The following is a 22,328-nucleotide window of genomic DNA, read 5'->3' on the forward strand; positions in this document are numbered from 1 at the left end:
GAATTTTTGCATATGTGTACTTTGTGTAATTACAACTCAGATCAAGATATAGAACCTGTCTATCACGCCCAGAAGTTTCTTCATGCCCCGTCCTGGTCAGTAACCGGACACCAAAGGGTGGCCTCTATTCTGACCTGTATTAGCATAGATTAGCTTTGTCTAGTTCTGCGCTTCACAAAAAGGGAGTCAGGCAGTATGTGCTCTTTGTGTCTGATTTCTTTCATGCAGCATTATGCCTTGAGATTCATCCATGTCTTTTCATTCTTTTTCACAGCTACCCCCATATTTTTAAATTTACACACAAAAAATTTACTTTTGTTATGTACTTTGGAGTTATATTCCACAATAAAGATAAAAGACTCACATTGAATCAGCCACTCTCTTCAGTGACCCCCAATGATGAACAACTTTTATAAAATATATATTTTGGCCTTGCAGAACAAATCTATGCAGTTAAAAGTCTGGAGAGTAGTCACCCTTGGTGCAGGGAGCAAGCGTGAGGAGGCTTCTGGGTACTAGTTATGTGCTGTTTCCTGATCTGGGATGTTAGATTTGTGAAAATTCTTCAACTTATTCACTTTAACATGTTCTTTTTAACGTATATTGTATTCTGATTAGAAGTTTTTAAAAAACATAGTCTTGGAAAAACTAAGAGCTAATTGAGCCAACAAAAGATAAGTATATGATCTGAGCCTTATTAACACACTACTCTCACCAAACAAATCCATATATGCACAAGGTCCTTTGAGATAATCCTGGAATTACCACTTTTCATTTAAATGATGCTTTTTATTAACACCATCATAATCATTGTAATTTTACAGGTAAAAGTATAACGTCCTGAAAAAGTAAAGATGACAAAGAGGAAGGCTGGGGGAGAGAAACTGGAACTGAACTAAATGTCAGTTTAGTCAATTTCAATGATCTCATTTAACCTTTAAAACAACTCTGTGGAAAAAAGGACAATCACCCCAATTCTGCCAAAGCAGCACAAAGCTCAGAGACTTTAAATAAATTGCCCAAGGTCACACTATAAAGAAGAGAGTGATAATTCAAATTCAAGCCTGACTTCAAGCCCTTTACCACTGCCCATTATGAGTTACATGAAATAATTTATTTAAGCTTTCTATACCTCAAAATACTTGAATCTACTTTTCAGAGCCTCAATAGTTCTTAGGCTTTCTTCATGTTGCTTTTCTTTAGCTGCCAAAAGGGACTTCAGCTTTTCTTTCTGAAATGGAAAGGAATAAATACAGAGCAAAATCACCCTGTGCTTGAAATTGTGTTAAAAATGTGTTTTAGAAAATGTGAATTAGAATTACTTTGAGGACTATAGTTAATGAATTCTCTAACCTGGTCAAAATTTATTTTTTTAAATGGAACTTTTTTTTTTTTTTTTTTTTTTTGGCTGGGTTGGGTCTTTGTTGCTGTGCGTGCGCTTTCTCTAGTTGCGGCGAGCAGGGGCTACTCTTCTTGCAGTGTGCAGGCTTCTCATTGTAGTGGCTTCTCTTGTTGCGGAGCACGGGCTCTAGGTGCACAGGCTTCAGTAGTTGTGGCTCGCGGGCTCTAGAGCCCAGGCTCTGTAGTTGTGGCGCACGGGCTTAGTTGCTCCGTGGCACGTAGGATCTTCCCAGGCCAGGGATTGAACCCATGTCCCCTGCATTGGCAGGCGGATTCTTAACCACTGCGCCACCAGGGAAGCCCTAACCTGGTCAATTTTTAACTATTAGTAGAGTTCAAAATTTGTAGAACTATACTAATAATATACAATATACACAAACAATATTATGAAAAATTCAAATTTCTGTGGTTTGTTTTAAATCTTATTATTTTCAGACATTTTCTCTATAATGCTTAGAATTTTATATCTTTTCATGAAAAGTTTCATAGAAAATGAGCCATTCAGAGGCTCATTTCAGTAACAAGAAAATGCCTACAATAACCCACGCCACTATACTCAAAACATAATTTTACAGTCACACATAGGTTTTGTTTTTTCCTTTGAGCAATAACCAAAAAGAGAATTCTGTCTCCACATCAGTTCAGGACTTAAACCTCTACTGCAATGTTATCTTCAATTTACACAACAATTTACAGCTTTAAAGTAAAACTTATCATCCTACCTCACTTTCCAGATCATCAGCAACCATTACTTCCTAAATTTAAAAAGAAGAAGAAATGTATTTTCACTCTTGAAAGTTTATTTTAAAAAGCATGAGCTTGGCAAATATCTTTTAAAAAGACTGGCGCATGTCATTAAGATTGGGAATGAGGCTGTGAGAAGAAAATGCCTACGTGCTACTACTTCCGTGCTCTGCGTTTTCATTCATGCTTCTCACTAACCAGGTTCAGAAGCACTTGCGATTCTTCTGAGACCCCATCAGTTACTTACAACTCTTACCTGCTCTTCACGTCTTCTGTCTACTTCTTCCTCTCTAATCCCACAACTCCAATCACAGTTCAGTCCTTTGTCATCACCACAGACCAACAGTGTTCTCTGTTCTTAGATCCGACCTTGTTTCATGTAAAGGTCCTAATAAGATATGACTTTGCACAGGGCAGTGACCTGATTTTACCTCCTTTAGCACCTGGCACCATGACTTGCTGTGACGGGCCACCATTAACAATTTGTTACCGATGATAATGACTCATAGTAAAACAGTTCTGGATTTTTCTGGTATGACGCAGTTTATTTACCTCATTCAGCTGCAGTTGTAAACCATTGACTTTATCCAATAATATTCTCTGTTCCTGCTGAATTTTTCTCAACCTCTCTTTCAGATCTTCATTTTCAATCTCCAGATCCTTAAATAGCAAAGATAACAGGCGCAAGACCAACTTTAAAGGAGCAATTATTACGGAAGAAATTTCTAAAAGCAGTTCACTATCATAAACAGATATATACATATATAAAACAGCTTTAAGTATAAAGATACAATAATTTCAATGACATTCAAATAATTTAAAATCTATACATGAGCAATAACGCAGAAAATTATAGTCCTATGATAACTAATAAATACAACTATATACAAAGACAGCAAACCATCATGATTCTAATAAATAAGAAATAAAAGCATCATCTGGAAATAGAAAATAGTAGAAGAATATGTCATTTTAACTTTTGCCAAACACCTCTCAAATTTATGAGTTTAACAAAGCATAAGAATATCAATACTTCAGTGCTCTGATAAAACATTTAAGCCTCCAATTGAAGGCTACAGTTCACTTTCTTAACACTACATAGTAAACTATGAAAACCCAAATAAAATGCTTTTGTTTTATCATATGGAAGAGCCTATTCAATTTATATTTTAATGGTATTTCAGTCATAAAATAAACCATTTAATTATGGCTCTTCTTCCAACGCAATCCAAATAATAATTATTTTTTGAACACTTTGACGAACATAAAAGGTAAAAAGTGCTCTGTGGTTAACGAAATTATTTTTCTTAATCAAAATAAAAAATACTTTAGAAAAAGTTCAGATTTTGTTTCTTTACATTGATAACCATCATTTTTATCATTATAATTAATTTTCTAAAAGGAATACAAATTTATGATTTATGGCCCAAAACAGATATATTTAAATCAACAAAAACTTACAGAACGTTATTAAATTATTTACGTCCTAATATATATTAAAACAATACTTCCTGTAAGATAATACTGACCCAAACATTCATATCAAAAGTTAATTCTTTTAGAAGGAACTGGGCAAGAAAGTAGAATCACAAAACATAACAAGCTGCTCCTCCATCCCCTACTCATTTCCCCCGCATCTTTGCTTCCTTTCTTTTCCCCAACCCCACTACAAACAACGCTGGAATTCTTTGCAAAGGAAGATACCAATTTTTTTTCTTTTTACCTGAATGTCTTGATGCTCCCTCTGATCTGAATTCATATTTACTTCATCTAGCATCTGCGTCAAATTTCGCTTTGGTAAAACATAAGAAAACACAGGTTAGCAAGCATGAGAATACAGAAAAGTACCTTTTCCTCAATAGGCAATACACCCAATTAGTGATTTTCAGTTTACCCAAGTTTAAATTTTGCTGTACAAAACACAAGGTGGCAGTGTTTCCACTTAAAACTCCAAATGGAAAGAATCTTTAAGGATATAGGTTTTAAATTAATCAAGTATAATCTATTTTTTAAATACTAAAAAAAAACAGAATTTAAAACCCCTACTGCTAAGTATTTATTTTAACCAAAGTCACCAAATTTTAAAAAGGAGAATTTGTACTAGAGGCAAAACTCAGGTTGTACTATAAAGCATCAGCTACCATTCCCAAAAGAAGAATTTGGTGTTTAAAAAGAGGAGGCGGGGGGAGTTACATTAATGTTGAGAGAAAATATGGAAATTACTTCTTTGAGTACTGATGAAATAAAATATCAAAGGGTGTGATAAGAAAGAGATAGACAATCCACTGACTAAAGCTATATAAAAGATTTCTAAATGACTTGGTTGGGTACATGATCTATTTTTGCACACTTACTGCTTTGAAACTTTATTCCAGCTTAGAGATTTGCTTTAATAAAAACACAATACAATCATTCAACAAGAGATAAAATAATCTTTTTTTGCCCAAATTGATCTTTAAATCTACACAATAATTTAGAAAGCTATTTCTTTCTTCCTTTTTGAGAGCTAAAAAAACAAACAAACAAAACGTGAATGCTTTAATTTTCCAAGATAATTTTATGTTCCACATTATTTGTTGACTCATGTGTTTAAACTATCGTCCTAATGAGCTTGGATTTAGAATTAGAGGAACAAGTTCCCATTAAGACGATGCTCTGTATCCACGATTTGGCCCAGACTACATATCTAGCCTCATTCCTTCTACCACAGGGCTGTTCTTCACGTGGAATCTGACCAGTCTCATCATACCACTTTCAGCCTCCGCCTTCCCTTCTGGTCTCCGGTTCCTGTCACTCTGCCCCTCTACTGCCCCACAGGCATGTTAAACATGATCCTTCATCAGGGACTTAGTACTTGCCCTTCCCTCAGCCCTTGAGGCTTCACCCACAGAGCCCAAGGCTCCCTCCCTCACTTCCTTCAGACCTCTGCTCGAATGTCAGTCACTTCCTGACCACACCATCTAAAATAGCTTCCCGCCCTCTCCCTCTTCATTCCCTAATCCTGTTCTGCTTGTCTTCAAAGCATCTGCCATGGTACTAAATACCCATTTGCTTACTGTTCATCTCTCTCACTGGGCTGAGAGCTCCATGAGGGCAGGGAATTTGAACACTGATATCCCCAGCACTTAGAACAGTAATGGGCATATAGTAAATAACTGAATACATCTTATTTTTTAAACTATACTGTAGGCTTCTTGATAACAAGGATTATATGTCCCTTAGTACACAAACAAATCCTATTTACAGCAGATATTTTAAAATGTATTTAATTAAACACTGAAACAAATGAGTTTTACTGTTCTTAGCAGAATATTAACTCCATGAATTCATTTAGATAATTCCTATTCATTTAGATACCATTCCCATATTAATATTCAATAATTCTTTCTTTTAAATACATGTATATTTCAGAAATAGTTTTTCTCTTAATATGTGTGAGATGGCTGGTATTGATATGAGGGCACATTTTATTTCCCTCTACACCCACTTAGGTTATCTGAGGAATGGGAGAAAAGGCTGAAATAGCTGCTCCAGATGGGAAAGAAAAGTGACAGCAGATATGACCCATGCAGGGACATATTACTTAATTGTGATGGACTGAAAGGGAAGCATGCTTTCATACAGCTTTCAAATTTAGGTGCGAGCTACAGAAATGATATAGAATGATGACAGGATGGCTCAGAAGGTACCTGATTATTTCTCTTCAGGGTTTGGAAGTGCTCAGGTCCCTCTCACCAGAGAAAAGCTGAAAGCCTGGAAGGGGACAGTCAGCAGGAGAGCTGCCTACACTAGCTTTGGGTGACACGGTTTAAGAGTGCGCAAAGCAACTCCACTCACTTTACCTCGAAGAGATTAGGGGAAATGATTAGACATCTACAGAGACTGAGACACAAAACCAGGGTTAAATAGTGATTTGATAATAAACTTAGTGCAAGGTATGAATTATTTCATGTACTGTGTTTTTTTAAAGTCAAGTCCTCATTAAATTAAATACACACAGCAAAAAAAGAAAAAGAAATCAAAATGTTAACAGTGGCATTGAAATCACATATATAATCAGTTTTGAATTCTGTTTTCTTCATTTCTTATTGCTTGGAAGAATTTTCCCACATCAGGGAATATTTGACTCTGCTACTAAGGGAGAATAGGAGAAAACTGTCTAAGGTCTACCAAGCTAATATTCATCATCAAAGAAACTCAACAAGGTGCAATATTCCATACTTGAAAAGGCTGGATGTTCAAGACCAGCAATCAGGAGTCTACTTATTTCCCATTGTATACATTCATTGTAATTAAGAACCACTGTCTCAAGCTGAGTGACAGTATCTGGATAAAGCCTCAGGATCTCATGACCTAGGTTCTACATGGGCATGATTAACTGGGAAGAGAGAACAGCGTGCATTTAAACTCAAAACAGTTATATATAACCATTACCCAGGTTTACTCAACACTTTACTTAAACTGCCCAAAATACATAATTTTTTAACCTGTTGTAAAGATGGTCCTCTCTTCCAAAGTTCTCTCCCTGAAGATTTAAAGAGAGGGAAAGGGAGGAGAAAGAGGAACAGTGAAACAGCAGGTTAACTTGGGTAGATTTGCATTCCCCAGTTATATAATTAAGTCAATATTAAAGAAATAAATTTTTAAGTTTCTATTGAAGTTTACTAACTTACAGTTAAAACAACAATGAAATATCACTTTTGCCTATCTAATCGGCAAAGTATTTTTTTTTGCTATGACAACATCCCTGTAGATGATATTCAATGCCAGGGAGGGGCGGCAGGTGAAAAATACAAAATTTAAAACATCCTAAATTAGAAGGCAACTTGTCGATATATATTATAAGCTTAAAAAAATGTGCATAACCTGAAACCTCTTAATTCAATTTCTATGAAGTGATCCTAAGGGTACCATAAAAATATGCTAAAATATTTATGCATAAGGACAGTCACTAAATGGTATTTATATTAGTAAAAACTGTATCAACAACTTAAATGATACCTATAGAAAATTGCTTAATTAAATTAAACTTAGATGGAATTTTATGCATCAATAAAAATCATACTGTAGAAAAAATATTTATTTATGAGGGAAAAGTCTTCGAACTGTATTACACAAAAAGTAATCTACAGCTCACTACAGGTGACCTCAATTTTATACACAGAGAGAAGACTGGAAGGATATCCCTCAAAATGTTAGTAGAGGCTCCTCAGTGGCAGGTTGATTTTACTTCTTGTGCTTTTCTGTGCTTTCCAATTTCTCTTTAATAAGCATAGGAAAATACTTGGCACAAGTATTCAATAAATCTTAGTTGAATATTTTAAATACATGTTTAAACAATGATTCTTTCTTTAAAACTTTCTAAGTACAAGAGCTTAAGCACTTCACCCCTCCTCATCAAAAAATATATATTAGTAAAACACTTTATTTGGCTCTTTCTTTTCAGCTCTAAATTACTCCACAGTAGAGTAGGGTTGACTGGATAAACTGGACAATAAATGTAACACATACTGCCTCAAAACAAGTGACTATAATGTAAAACCGCACAGCTGGGGCAGAGAGGGAGATGAACCAATACTGCTTATTGTAAGGAGTGTTTTGCCCCTTACGAACTGTAGCTCTACCATCTAAATCTTTAAAAGCTGCTCTTTATTAACTAGCACTTTTCTAGTGACAGAAAACTGCTGGTACCTTTGTTGGTATTTTCTGATGCAGTCTTCAGTGAGGTTAGAATGTCCAGATTGTCACCAATTCTTGCATAGTAAGAACTATCATGGCCAAGGGCATCCAGCAAGGTTACATCAGCACCATTTCTGATTAAGACTTCTACTGCATCTTTGCAACCATACTCGCAACCTAGCATGAGAGCAGTCCTAGAAGGCAAGATGGAAGAATAAAAGACCTTGAGAAGGATCCAAAAAAATATTTCAGAAATCTCTTTCAGAGGTCCCCTTCTTAAAGAACAGATATTACTTTAAAAAGCCACGTTGTTATAGACACAGATTTGACTTCATATTTCGTTGCGGAGCACAGGCTCCGGACGCACAGGTTCAGCGACCATGGCTCACAGGCCTAGCCGTTCCGCGGCATGTGGGATCTTCCCGGACCGGGGCACGAAATCGTGTCCCCTGCATCGGCAGGCGGACTCTCAACGACTGCGCCACCAGGGAAGCCCTCCACTGCATTTATAAAAACATTTGTTTTGTGTCTTAGTTTGCAGAGCTAACATTTTACATCTACCTACACACATTTGTTACTTCTACTACCAAATTAACCTCCTTTATTCCAGTCCTTCTATGTACTACAATTGCCACAAAGACCTTCCACAACTGATAACTGTCACCTTATCTGTGCAAAACCTACAACGATAAACCCAAGCTATTTAAATCACTTTGCAGGCCTTTCCGCGTCCCTCGCGGCGGGCGGTGGGACATAGTGGCACAGTCCTTTCCGAGGGTCCTCGGCCAAGGGCTTCATCGCGGGCCCTGCTGCCGCCAGCCCCACTCCTCGTTGGAGAGAAGATGGAAGGCCGCAACAGCGCCATCTCCGCCGGCGTGTGCGGGGCCATTTACTTTGACCTCAAGAGATGGAGTGACCCTAACTTCAAGAACAAGCTGCGAGAACGAAGAAAGAAACAGAAGCTTGCCAAGGAGAGAACTGGACTTTCCAAGTTACCTGACCTTAAAGATGCTGAAGCCGTTCAGAAATTCTTCCTCGAAGAAATACTGCTTGCAAGAGTTACTAGCTCAAGGTGAATATGAGAAGGGTGTTGACCATCTGACAAATGCAGTTGCTGTGTGTGGACGGCCACAGCAGTTACTGCAAGTGTTGCAGCAAACTCTTCCACGACCAGTGTTCCAGACGCTTCTGACTAAGCTCCCAACAATTAGAGAACTGTAAGTGCTCAGAGCTTGACTGAAGATGATGTGGAATGAGAAACAAATGTCAACATAATAATCTCAATTAAAAAATATTTTAAAAATCTTAACTTGGAAGACGATCAGCTCTGGGGGAGTAAGGGCAAATAAGCTTGTTATGGACTGTCCTACACTGAAATCTACCAAAGTTAATTTTTACTTTGTGTAGATCCATTTGTCTGTTTTATTTATTTTCCCAGTGAAAAGTGTATTTTGTTAGAGAGGTTTGCATTTTATAAATACACTATCAGTTACTGAAAAAAATAAATAAATCACTTCGTGAACTGAACCACATCATGCAAACGTCCCCAATGAATCCCTTCTATTCCAAAACAAGAATCAGATTCCTGTTCCTGATTTCTCTCTTTAGAAGAGCCTTTCTTCTCCTACACATCTCCTTCACATTTTCACACTGAATTTTACAATTTGCCTTCTCAAATAAACCTTCTTTGATTAACCCCATTATCATGGACCACTGGTTTATTCTGCCATGATAGAATCGTCAGCACTTAAACATTTAACAATATAATTGGCAGATCATAATAATGCAACAATTAAATCATCATGGAAATTTAGAAGTACTCTAGAAATTCTCTATTTTTACTGCCAAGGCAACCAACACTTAATGAAATGAAGTGACTTATCCTATATATGATTCTGTCTTCAATTGTGAATATTGAATTTCATACGGAAACTGATTTTTGCCTTTATTCGATGTCTGTTCTATTCCTCTTTTATACTCCCCGGTAGTTGCTGGAATGCAGTTTTACATAAAACAGGCATTAACAAATTTTTTGTTATAAGGGAAAAAATGTCATAGATAAGACAGGAAGAAAGAAAAGAAACTTGAATACAGAGTGTCAGAAACAGCTTTTGATTTACCTTTAAAACCATCTGCTATGTAGTCTAAATATAATACACATTGCCCTATAGCACTGGTTTTTTTGTGAAGTTCCAATGAAAAAACACAGACAAACATACTTGGAAAAATATAAGATCTATTAAAGAAATAAGGCATTGTATACGTGGATCAGCCAGATCACCCCTTTCTGATCCTAAAATTTATTTTTCAATCAAATTTTCTTAAACATGCTTGGAGCCAGATCATAGTATCACAAAAACAAAGTAATATAAAAAAAGCCACTTTCTTAAAAAATCACATTAATGATTTAATTGCTTAAGAATTTCCTCCTTTGAGATGCCTGAACAATGAAAACAATCCGAGCTATAAAATCTGACATCCAAAGACTAATTATACTTATCTACTTCCAGTGAACTACAAACAATAGAATACGAGTTTAGAAGAATAAAAGTAACTGAAAAGAAACCAACAATTTTACCAGTACTCATCTATACAATCTCAGAAACTTGTCATAAATTACTGTAATGCTTCAACTGGTGGAAGGGATGTATTTCAGATACTTTGTTGTCAGAAACTCCATGACTATAAACATCAGAATTATAATATAGCAAGCAGCATGACACACTAGACCCAGAAAAGAGGACAGAGAGAATTACAGATAGAAATTGTTAGTGCACACCAACTAAAATAACATCAGATTCAGGTGCAGAAATAAATTAATGAAATCTGTATTGGGGTACAGAAATGAACTCAGTTTCAGAGAAGGAGGTGGCATTGTGCCCAACAGAAAGGAAAGAAAACACCTTGAGAAAATCTACACTGAAACATGTCAAGCTCCAGGACACACAAGAACTCCTTTACTCTCAAAAGATTCACTAATGAAGTAGAGACTGTAAATGTAATTTTTTATTCTTCTTCCTTATTTGAGCCCATTTCATTAAAGATTATTTTATAAGCTCAAAATAACTAGGATATAATTACTCTTTTCTTCAGTTCTTTGACCTGAACACAGGTCATAATCACTGCCTGTATTTCGAGTTTACCCTGTCAATATCCCCTATTTCCCTCTCCCTCCTTCTTCAGTCAACTCTGAAGAGTAATAAGAAGTGAGTGCTAATTCCAAGGAAGGGAGAACCACAGGGGATAGAAAGGCCAAGTCACAGCAGCAGAGCTTCAGGATTACTGTGCATCGAGCTGGTGTCTGGGGAGCCGTGATAAAAGAATTACCTGTTTTGTTTGTCTCTGGAATTAATATCCGCCCCTCTCTCTATCAGCAGTTGACATATTGTTGGCCTACACATCTGAGTAGCCAGAACAAGAGGCGTCCGCCCATCCTAAGCAACAAGAAAAATAAGACAGCATTCAGACAACAAGTCTCCCAATACATGAAGGTCAGAATACATGAGTTGAAATGAGAATAAACATAAACTGACTTACTACATCTTTGGTATTCACTGAGGCCCCGTGGTCGCAGAGCAGTTGTATGCTAGAAGGACAGTCTGCCATAGCTTTGAGGAACAAAGGAAAATGATAAATGGTGAACATCTGTTGGTAACACGTGGTGTTTTGCTAGACCCGTATAAGGCCTAAATTCTTCAATCCCTAAAGTACTAAGCTTCACATCCTTCACTCTCAGTTTAGCATTATAAGCATTGATTTTTCTATCTGAAAATGGATTAGACAAGATCATTTTGTAAATTTTGTATAATTTATTAGGACCAAGGAACAATGTCACTCTTGCAGAGGACAAGAATATACTGCTGTTCTAAGGGTAAACACTGATAATGAAAATCACACTTAAACTTTCTATTTATAGTATATATATATATATATATATATATATATATATTTTTTTTTTTAGGAGTTTATTTATTTATTTTTGCTGTGCTGGGTCTTCGTTTCTGCGCGAGGGCTTTCTCCAATTGTGGCAAGCGGGGGCCACTCTTCATCGTGGTGCACGGGCCTCTCACTATCGCGGCCTCTCTTGTTGCGGAGCACAGGCTCCAGACGCGCAGGCTCAGTAGTTGTGGCTCACAGGCCTAGTTGCTCCGCGGCATGTGGGATCCTCCCAGACCAGGGCTCGAACCCGTGTCCCCTGCATTAGCAGGCAGATTCTCAACCACTGCGCCACCAGGGAAGCCCTATAGTATATTTTAAAATATGGCTATAACTTACTGAATCCTTGACGAGTTAGTGCAGTTTTTTAAAAAGAATCATATACTTTTTTCTTAATAGAAGACCCACAGTAAATAAAGTATGATTCATAGAATTCATATTTCCTTTTCAAAGCAGAAACTGCAATGTCTGCCCTTGATGCAAAAGCAGGGTCATTTTGCTAAAAATTATATTATAAAATCACATGATGCCTCTTCTCTGATCAACACTAGAGTTCATATTTGTATCAGGAAAAAAGTGGTCAAATTCATAAAGTACAATTGTGTTTATACTTCCCATGAGTTTTTATAAAAGTTTTATAAGTTGATACTAGTTTATTTGCACAAAAAAGTACTAAGTCAGCGTTTCTTTTTTTCTTTTTTGGTGCAATTCAATAAAGTAAAACCAAACATACATTAAAAAAATCAAGTAAAATTTTCATTTGTGATGCCTGTAATCCAGCAAGTCTTTTATATAAAATATATAATCAATCTTAAAAAGAAGATAAATTGAAACTGAATACATTAATTCAGGAATTATAAAATAACAACCATTCAGGCCCAATTAAAAATAAGAAGGAAAAAATGTAAAGCATAAAAAATTCCAGAGTTATACTATACTGAACAAATCAAGTCAGTATTAAAGGTGCGATGATGGAGAATGCCAGCTTGTTCCATGGTAATAAAACTGTGTTGGGCACAGGGTGGCTCACCTAGACCACAGTTCCCAGTCTCCTTTGCATGCAGGCATGACCACATGAGTTAGATCATGCCAATGGAGTCTGACATGAGGGACATGTGCTACCTTCTCAGTCTAGGGCTTTAAAAAGTGGTTATACATTCTTCCAAAATCTTTCTCCTTCCTGCTAGCAGGAAAACAGGTACCTATTATCAGCTTCAGCCTAAAAGATGAGGACAACACCCCAGGCAATGGTAGAACTGCAAAACGGAAGAAATCTGGGTCCCTGAATGACTACATGGAGCAGAGGTACAAGCCAATCTGATCATTAGGGCTGTGACATGAAAGAAATAAATTCTGTGTGTTTTTTTTTTAAGCAAATGTTATTTTGTCACAGCAGTATAGTCTTATCCCTAACCAAGACAAAAATTGCTATCAGGAGTCAGGTGCTGTTGTAACAGATACCTAAATTATACAGCACTGGTTTAGTGGTTGGGTACTAGGTGGTCAGTAAGCATACTTCAGGCTAGAAACATTGTGATTTTTCTCATACTGTGGCAAAACATTTGATAGATCTATCATCTGTGCTAATTTACAAGGTACACTGTGTGACTATGGAGCCTTTCTAGGTTTAGCAATAGAAAAGAGCCAGAATTTTAGGGCATATTGGCGGCTGCTTACTGCTTTTAGTAAGAAAGAGATGGGGTCAACAAGAAAGAGATGAGGTCAAGCAAGAATTAGTTATGAACACAGATGGAAGGGAATAGAGTTTCTAGATACCTGGGACCTCACAGGTATAGAGAAGCCAGTTGTTTCTCTATACCAAACAGCAAGATATAAAACTATTGTTGGTCACAACTTTTCTCAAAGACAGCTCGATAAGGAAAAATGAAAACAAAAACAAAAACAAAAAAACCAGATCCAGTCCTGGAATAAAGATCAGATTGAGGATACTATATTCCCATACAAGACTATTATTTCAGATGACTTTGAGGTGGCAGTATTAAAATGAACAAATGAACTTATTTACAAAACAGAAGTAGAGTCACAGATGTAGAAAACAAACTTATGGTTACCAGGGGATGGGGGGGGATAAATTGGGAGATTGGGATTGACATACACACACTACTATATATAAACTAGATAACTAATAAGGACCTACTGTATAGCACAGGGAACTCTATTCAATACTCTGTAATGGCCTATATGGAAAAAGAATCTAAAAAAGGAGTAGGTATGTGTATATGTATAAGTGATTCACTTCATTGTACACCTGAAACTAATAAAACATTGTAAATCAACTATAGTCCAATAAAATTTTTTTAAAAACTCTGTAAATTAACCTAATGTTCTACACAGTATTGAACATTTTATAAATAAATTCTCTAAATTTTGGTTAAAAAAAATATATAAAACGAGGTAGAGAATCATGAGTCCAGAAATAAAAACAAGAAATAAAGGAGGGTTAAGAACTTTATGTCCAGAAAATAAATGGTTCCTGACATATGGAAGTGGCTGGCAACAAATAGGCCAGAAACCTACCAAGGTTTTGAGGGAATGCACTACCCCAAAATCCAAAAGCCCAGTCAGCTAAAACTAATAACTCTTCCTGTGCTTAAGCTGCCTATATAGAGGGCATACTTTCCAACATCCAATTTACCTGTGTTCTTGGAAGATAATGGACAAGAACCTCCCAGAAGGCAGAGCTAGGGCCCACAGAGGACAATAAGGGATTTCTCCTAGGAAACAAAACCAGGGGGCACCTGAAGGAGCTAACCAAGAAATTTACTCCAAGATCTCAGCTGAAAGCCTTTGCAAGTTTTGCTCAGCAGTATTTGATACCTGCTGTTGACTAGTGATTGCTGTGTATTTCCCAGTTCTCCCGTTTCCAAAACGGAGTCTTTATTTTACTTATCCTGTTCTTGCTGCATCACTATATTGTGAGGAGCAGATCTCTTTTCTTTGAGTTTACAGACTGTTGGACCATGAAGAGCCATTTCAGAACCAAAAATACACAAGTGCACATCACCCAGAAATCCCAGACTTTGAGGTGGCTTCAGTGACTGAATTGGTTACGTATCCTCTCCCTTGGGGTGGGGGTAATGTTCTATGTGTGGGAAGTAGGGGCTGCAGGAATATCTGGAAGGCCAGAGGGCTGGACTGTGGCAATTGTTACCAAAATTTGTTCTCCCCTTCTTCTACAGTGTAGCAGCTCGGCCATGACTAGTTATCCTGAGATTACATTTCTGGGCCTCCTTTACAGATAAATACAACCAACTGACTTTGCTCTTGTTGATGGATTATGAGTAGAGCGCTATTTACCACTTCCAAATCTGGGCCTTAGACTGTGGGCATGCGCTCCTCCTATTCTCCTTCCCTTTCCTGCCAGCTGGAACGCAGATATGACTACAACCCTGCTGCAATGACATTGCTGAGGAAGATACCAGAGGAAAGTGGAGCAACAAGATGGAAAGAATTCAGTACATGAATGACCTCAAGCCACCTGCCAACCTATACCACTCCATTTTTTTTAATAAGCAACTGATATTGGAGTTCTTTTACTACATCGACTTGGTCTTCATTCTAACTTCATCTGTATACCTACTGAACAACTATTAAGATTTCAATCTGTTAAGTTGTACCAGTTTTAAAAACAGGGATAATAAAATCTATAATATACAAAAAATAGCACATATTTACTGTACATATTTTGATGAGTTTGGACAAATGCATGCACTGTAATACCCTCACCACAATCAAGGTACTAAACATATGGATCGCCTCCACAAATTTCCTTGTGTCCTTCTGTGTGTCTGTGTGTTTTTTGGGGTTTGTTTTTTGGGGGTTTTTTTGGTGAGAATACTAAGTACTCTATCCTCTTAATATATTTTAAAGTACACAATACCATATTGTTAATTATGTGCAATACGCTATTACATTACATTATACAATAATTATATACAATTTTTGTATAATAATTATACCTCAATTAAGCAGTAAAAAAAATAAAAACTAGAAAAAGTTGAACATTGAGTAAATGATATTGAAAACATTTTCAAATGCATTAGGTGTAATAATGGTATTACACTTAGGTTACAAAATAGAATCATTATCTTTCAGAGATAAAAACTGAATTATTTATGGATAAAATTATATGATGTCTTGGATTTGATTTAAAATATGCCAAGTAGAGGAGAATAATGGGTGGTGGTATAAATGAATCAAGATTAGCCATATGATGACAACTGTCTAAGCTGGATGAAGGGTATAAGGTATTTTAATATAATAGTCTAACTTTATGTTTGAAATTTTCCATAATAAAACATTTTTAATAATTTTTAAAACATGATTATTAATAAGGTTGGATGGATTAAAAAACAACTACGAGAAGGTGGTAGGAGAATAGAAATATCATGTGACATGTATTCATACTTCATTAAGCAGCAAAATCATTTAAAAATTTCCATCAAACACAATAAATTAGTGCTACAGAAATGAATTATTTTTTTTATGATTTTAAGTTTAATTTATAAATTTGTTTTGATGATTCCATAACTACACAAGCTTGATAAGTATATCACATACGAATCTAGGTCTAAGTTTTTATTTATTTTTTAATTATTTAATTATTTTTATTAAGTAGTAATACAAAATTATCATAAAAATATAAAATAAAACTATAGAAACTCACAGGAGTCATTGTGAGGCTTAAATGATAATGTATGTAAAAATGTTCTGCAAATAACAACACTCTATGCCAAAATTTTTAAAAATGCATTGTGTAAGAGATCAAACTATCATAAAAATACATAAAATATTTTTTAAAAGGAAGAAAATCAAAAGTATAAAAGTTTGAAGGAAATCTGAAGTATAATACATTTTTAACAGAGACTACTCTAATCCTCTAATCTACCAAGGATATTCCATATACATGAAAGGAAACAGTAGGGTTTTTTTTGTTTTTTCCTCTGAATGCCTAGTTAACTAGGAATTTCAGTCTTAGAAGAGTCTGCCCAGGGGTCAGACTATCTTACATTCCAAAAATCCTTAAATATTTAACTTTTTTCTAATCATTTCCTTTAAGACACCTAAAGAATAATGCAGATAAATTCTGATATACAGTATGATTAATAAAATCTTTGAAATTACTAATATAAATCTCTCTTAAAATACAGCAAATTACAATGATATGTAACTCAGCACTGACATCTCTAAATCAAAACAAGCACCATCACCACTAATTAAGAAGTTACTACATGCCAGGCACTGTTTATGATTCAGTTATAACCACTGCTGCAGTAGTATTAGTAACTTCATTTTGCAGATGAGGAAAATGAGGTTCAGACATGTTAATGAGGTAAATATAGTTTTTAAGAGAGAGAAGAGTCTTCCTCTTTCCCATTTCTCCTACCAGTTCCCACGCAAACACATGGTACTTACAGCTCCTTGAGAGCAGGATTATGGTTTATTCATCTTTGGACTTTCAGTATCTAGCAACCTGGCCTGTAAATATTGGCTGAACGATTCTTTTTAATCCGTACAATCCAATAAATTTCAAATCTGAATAAATAAAAAATTCATAACATTCTGTTTCTCCATGAATTATACAAATATATTCATGTTAAAACTCTGAAATTAATTTAAATGCCCAGCCATTTTAACAAAGATTTGTTTATGTCCAATTGAAACCTTTGCTTATTACCTGCATCGTGAAGTGCGGTTCTTCCCTGCAGGTCTACATGTTCAGTGGGACAACTGTACTGTTAAAACACAGAAATTTAGTAATCTAAGAAAGTTTTATTTTCAAGTTAAATATTGAGACTCAAATGAACAGCTGTTATTTAATCTTAAAAATATTGCATTTATCAAAAGCTCTAAAGAGTACTAGACAAGCCATAAATATTTTGACATGTGACAAATATAATAACATTACACTGTAAATTTAACAGTATTCCAGTAAACAGGAAAACATATGGTACATTACAATAGCATGAAATATAGAAACTGTTATTGTTTGGGGTTTTTTTCCAGCAAGAATTAAAACTTGAACAATTGAATCAGAAAAAACAAATGAGTTCTGCTGTGAAACTTAGTGGCAAACATGTTTAAGGAAATGTGTGACTAGACCTTTCAACTGAAAATGTAATTTAGCCCACTAGTTCACAGAATTTTGTGGTTGCCTGATTATAAGCTTAACTAATGATGTTATTATGTAGTCTGAGTTATTGATGTTTATACAGAAATATATAGATCCTATGCTGTATCACTTCATCTCAAGTCATATACCAGATGACAGAAAAGTCCCATCTCCAGCTAATGTCAACAGGAAGGTCAACTCTTTGTTGTTTATTTTTAATACACTGAGTTATGCAATTCACTTCCCTCAGAGTTTTTGCTCTTTATTGTTCACATTCTTTCACAAATGATGGAAAAAATATTATGTAAGCTAATAGTCAAAGCTAGCCTACTATTTTCTTTGATCTCAAGTTCCAAAAACACATCGTTATTTGCAGTCAAAATAATAAAGTCAAAGTATTAACCACTTTTACTACCTGTAGAAGTTTTTGTAGACACAATGCATGTCCATACTTTGCAGCCAGGTGAAGAGCATTCCTCCCTAGAAAAGAAATAATTTTAAATATATGATAAGGGTTATTTTCTTCACATGTGAATTCTCCTTAGAAATGTGCTTCAGTTTTCCAAAATCAGTTGACAGACGACTTCATTTGTAGGCATGCTTTAAGTTTCTAAGATGTCTCACCCAGTTTCGTATTTTAATTAGAGATAATGTACACACCAGAACAATGAAGGTGGGAAGAAAAAATAAACATACAAACTCATTACAGAGCAAGAATTTTGTCTTATTCACCACTGTATCTCCAATACCTGGAGCAGTTCCTGAAACAGAGTAAGTAATTAAATATTGCCATAGGAGAGAAGGGAGAGAAAGAGAAAGAGAAAAAAAAGGAATGGGGATAGGAGGGAGAAAAAGATAACTAGATTTCACATAACATTTCTCAATAGGCAGTGCGGATACTAAAATGGAGAAAGGTTAAGAGATGTGAGTCAAAGAAAGGGTATTCTCTAACTAATTTTTATGCTTCAACTAAAATTCAAAGTTTACAAAGAGATTCTGTCTCTGAAAATCAGATAATTTGTTCAAATATGTGATTAAAATGTGCAAATTTAAAGGAAATGATGAGGGGAGCAGGGAAGAGGTCACCAGACAATCTGGAAGGTTAACTCTGAACATTGAAAAAGATTATTTGCAGAGAACATTCTACCTCCAAACACTATTTCTCCTAATTGTACTTCTTTACACAAATATCTTTCTTGGATGGTGAAAACTACAAGGGTTTCACCAGACTATTCCAGCTTCCAATCTTTAATGCTCTTAATTTCCCTCTAACTTCACAAACTTCTCCAAACATAATTGTAGTTCACAAGTAGACCTTTCTGCTAGAAAAGTAATGTGTGTTCTGTTCATCCTGGATGAAGGAATAAATTGACTTTCAACTCTCATTCAGTTTTATATGCATGTAGATACGTGAATAAGTTTTGCTGGGTCTGATCATTTCTGTGTAGCTAACAGGTTCTAGAGCAAAAGGCAGTGAGTCCAGACCTTTGAACAGATATAACATATTCAACCACTCCTAAACATCCTCTACAAATAAGTCAGATGTAACAATTTCAAATTTCAATTTGCTACTGTTCATGGACAAACTTTCTAGAAACATTTCACATCCTGAAAAGTGACTAGAATAACTGGCACTTCCATGAGAAGTAAGAGAGAGCATGGAGTGGATAGTGAGGACAGACACAGTGGCAACAGTCCCTGGTGTTTACCAAAACGCCACAGAAACTTGGTCACATTAAAATGTCAGGTCAGGGCTAAGGAAATACCAAATCCAGCCACTTGAGATAGTAGAGCAAAAAATCACGGAAATATCACATCTAAAGCATATCACCCTGAATTATACCAAAGGCGTGTACCTGGCAAAACCTGGGTCACAAATACCTCAAAACCACACGAACTTGAAATCTGGTTATTTTCAATCTACTTTTATATTGCTAGCAGCTAAAGGAGTTAAGATAAAATACATAAAGATTGTTTAATCAAATTTTTATCAAATATCCACATCTGGATTATAACAGACAATATAACAGCAAATGAGACAAGATCCTTGTTCTCAGGAAAGGACAACTCTAAAGACAAACATGATTAAACCCATCAATAAAAACATGACTAAACAACAGCAAAAACAAAAGACAAAATAGGTAAAGCAAGGTATGCCGGAGTGCAGTATATGAAAAGACGTCGTCTGCTGAGCTTGGGAAAGCATTTGAGCTTCATCTGCACTGAAGGAGGGAGGGCAAAAGTCACTTAGATTGGCCACTAGGCCGAAATGTCCAGAGCACAAAGAACACAGACAAAAACAAGAAAGACACGTGTTTGAATTGGAATCAGCACAATAAATAAATAAAGTCTTATGAATTCTGAAATGGTATGGTTAATCCAAAATTTCTAAAAATAAATATTCTTCTGCATCAGTGGAAAACATATATATAAGTAATAACAGTTTTTTGTTCATTCAAAGGTGGCAAATAAATTGAGTTTCGTCTTCAATTAAGGTAACTTTAGGTAAAGATTTTCCTCACTAACTCATTTGTGATCTCCCTCTCTCTCCCCCATTGCCTTCCATTTCCAAACACAATGCTGGTTAACAGTAATGTATTTATTTGTCCATACATGGAGTCATAGGATAAAACATTAAAGTTGTTAAGGACATTCTCTGCTCTAGGTCAGCTCCCCTATTTAACTGAATAACAAAGCAGAAGTGCAGAGAAATAAGCTGCCACAGGTCTCAGAGAACTGAGAATGATTGTCCAGATGAACAGAAAACTAAAACACTGAAGAAAAGCAATGGCTATACTCAAATACTTAAAATCTATCTTGTGATGTGCAGATAAACTTATGCTGTAATATTTTAAAAGATAGACATAGTTATGACTAAGTTTAAGCAGAAGGCCTGGTAAGAGACAGACTTAAACTGTCTATTAGAAATAATTTTTATAAATATAGCTAGCTAAACACAGACCAGGTCTCCTCATGAGGCATAAAATGGTTAAAAACACAAACTCTGACTGCCACTCATCCACTGAAAAGACCCTGGGCAAGTGGCTTAACAGCGCAGTGCCTTGCAGCCTCATTGGCTTGATGTGAGGATAAGATGAGTTAGTACGTGTAAAGCGCTTAGCAGAGTAGCTAAACCTATGTTAAATAAGTGTCACCTCTTCTTGTTATGATCACTACTGGTGATGTTGTTATTATGAGACAGTTAGTTCCTCAACACAAGAAATGTCCAACCAAAAACCAAATGACCTCAGGACAGCAAGAATTCATATATTGAATAGTATATGAGTATAAACTAAATGGCCCCTAAAGTTTCTTCAGAGTCTGAGATTTGAGAATCCTGTAGCACTACCAAGACCAGCCCTAGACCTCAGGTCTCCAGCTGCTCATCCATTTGGTCATCCTTTCTGCTACATCCCCAGTACTTGCCCTCTCCCCCAGAGCAATACCTCAGCTAATTAGAAACAGAAAGTTAAGGACTTCTCTTTGTAAATCACATTTAGGTCTGATTTAGAGCCCTGGCAGTGGACAATGCTTGTCTTCTCTGTTTGTAACTGACTATGGAGGCAAACGTACCTGCGGTGTCACTGGTTGTAATATCAACTCCATGTATGAGGATGGCATTCAAACACTCAAGATTCCCCTTTGAGGCTACAACATGAAAGCTAAACAAAAAGAAAATACTTGTTATGCCATGGAAACTACTCAAGGTCAACTTAAATGTTACATAAATGTCACCTTATATTCAATACTCACACATACATACACACACGTGTGAACATGCATTTTAAAGGCTACATTAGAACACCTATGTATTTAATACAAGAAAAAAGAAACCTATCTCATATTACTGAAAAACTCATTTTAATCCAAATTTACATTATTACCTCTATAGTTTATCATTTCAGTAACAAAGGCACTGGTGTTTAGACCTTAATAAATGTACTGAAAAGTTTCTATCAGATTATTTTGCTTAGTTTCAAATATACTGAAACTGCCAAAACAAATGAAGTTACCACGGAATGCTAAGGCCAAAGACAGATCAAAACACTTATCCATCTCTTTAGAATGATCATATTAAACCTGGCATAGAAAAGTCTTAAAAACAAGCCAAGCTACACTTGAAAGCCACAAAAGATCTGGCATCATCTTCTTCCTGAAGTACGACATTATTCTTCCTTTTACTCAGAGACCTGTATGACTGGTTCAAATTTTACACAAACAGACAGAGTTGAACACAAAATAACTTTAAGCCATCAAGTACTCAAGATACATGATAAAATATCCCATTGTTTCTTTGATCATCTAATACTTTCTTAATCAATAAACATTTACAGAAATATTTTGTGTGCATTAAGAACTGACATTGTAAGTAAATAAATACTGTAGGACTTGTTGGCAAAGGACATTGAACTCAGGTCCTAAATGAGTACCGTAC

At 35.7% G+C, this 22,328-nt stretch overlaps 1 protein-coding gene and 1 pseudogene across 2 annotated transcripts in view; one reads left to right on the forward strand and one right to left on the reverse strand.

Annotated features, from left to right (window-relative positions):
- UACA (uveal autoantigen with coiled-coil domains and ankyrin repeats) overlaps positions 1-22,328 on the reverse strand; it is an 85,960-nt gene that overhangs the window by 14,351 nt on the left and 49,281 nt on the right. For both annotated transcript variants that reach the window (XM_024128703.3, XM_007102913.4), the window contains exons 3-13: positions 21,467-21,555; positions 18,309-18,373; positions 17,459-17,516; positions 11,362-11,432; positions 11,152-11,258; positions 7,837-8,018; positions 6,633-6,670; positions 3,869-3,937; positions 2,698-2,805; positions 2,124-2,156; positions 1,133-1,231 (exon numbers count right to left, since the gene is read on the reverse strand). In XM_024128703.3, the coding sequence (XP_023984471.1) occupies positions 1,133-1,231; positions 2,124-2,156; positions 2,698-2,805; positions 3,869-3,937; positions 6,633-6,670; positions 7,837-8,018; positions 11,152-11,258; positions 11,362-11,432; positions 17,459-17,516; positions 18,309-18,373; positions 21,467-21,555 (919 nt within the window). The remainder of the gene's footprint in view (positions 1-1,132; positions 1,232-2,123; positions 2,157-2,697; positions 2,806-3,868; positions 3,938-6,632; positions 6,671-7,836; positions 8,019-11,151; positions 11,259-11,361; positions 11,433-17,458; positions 17,517-18,308; positions 18,374-21,466; positions 21,556-22,328) is intronic.
- Positions 8,170-10,172, forward strand: LOC102973140 (mitochondrial import receptor subunit TOM20 homolog; annotated as a pseudogene).

Source organism: Physeter macrocephalus, chromosome 11 (assembly GCF_002837175.3).
Source record: "Physeter macrocephalus isolate SW-GA chromosome 11, ASM283717v5, whole genome shotgun sequence".
NCBI lineage: Eukaryota > Metazoa > Chordata > Mammalia > Artiodactyla > Physeteridae > Physeter > Physeter macrocephalus.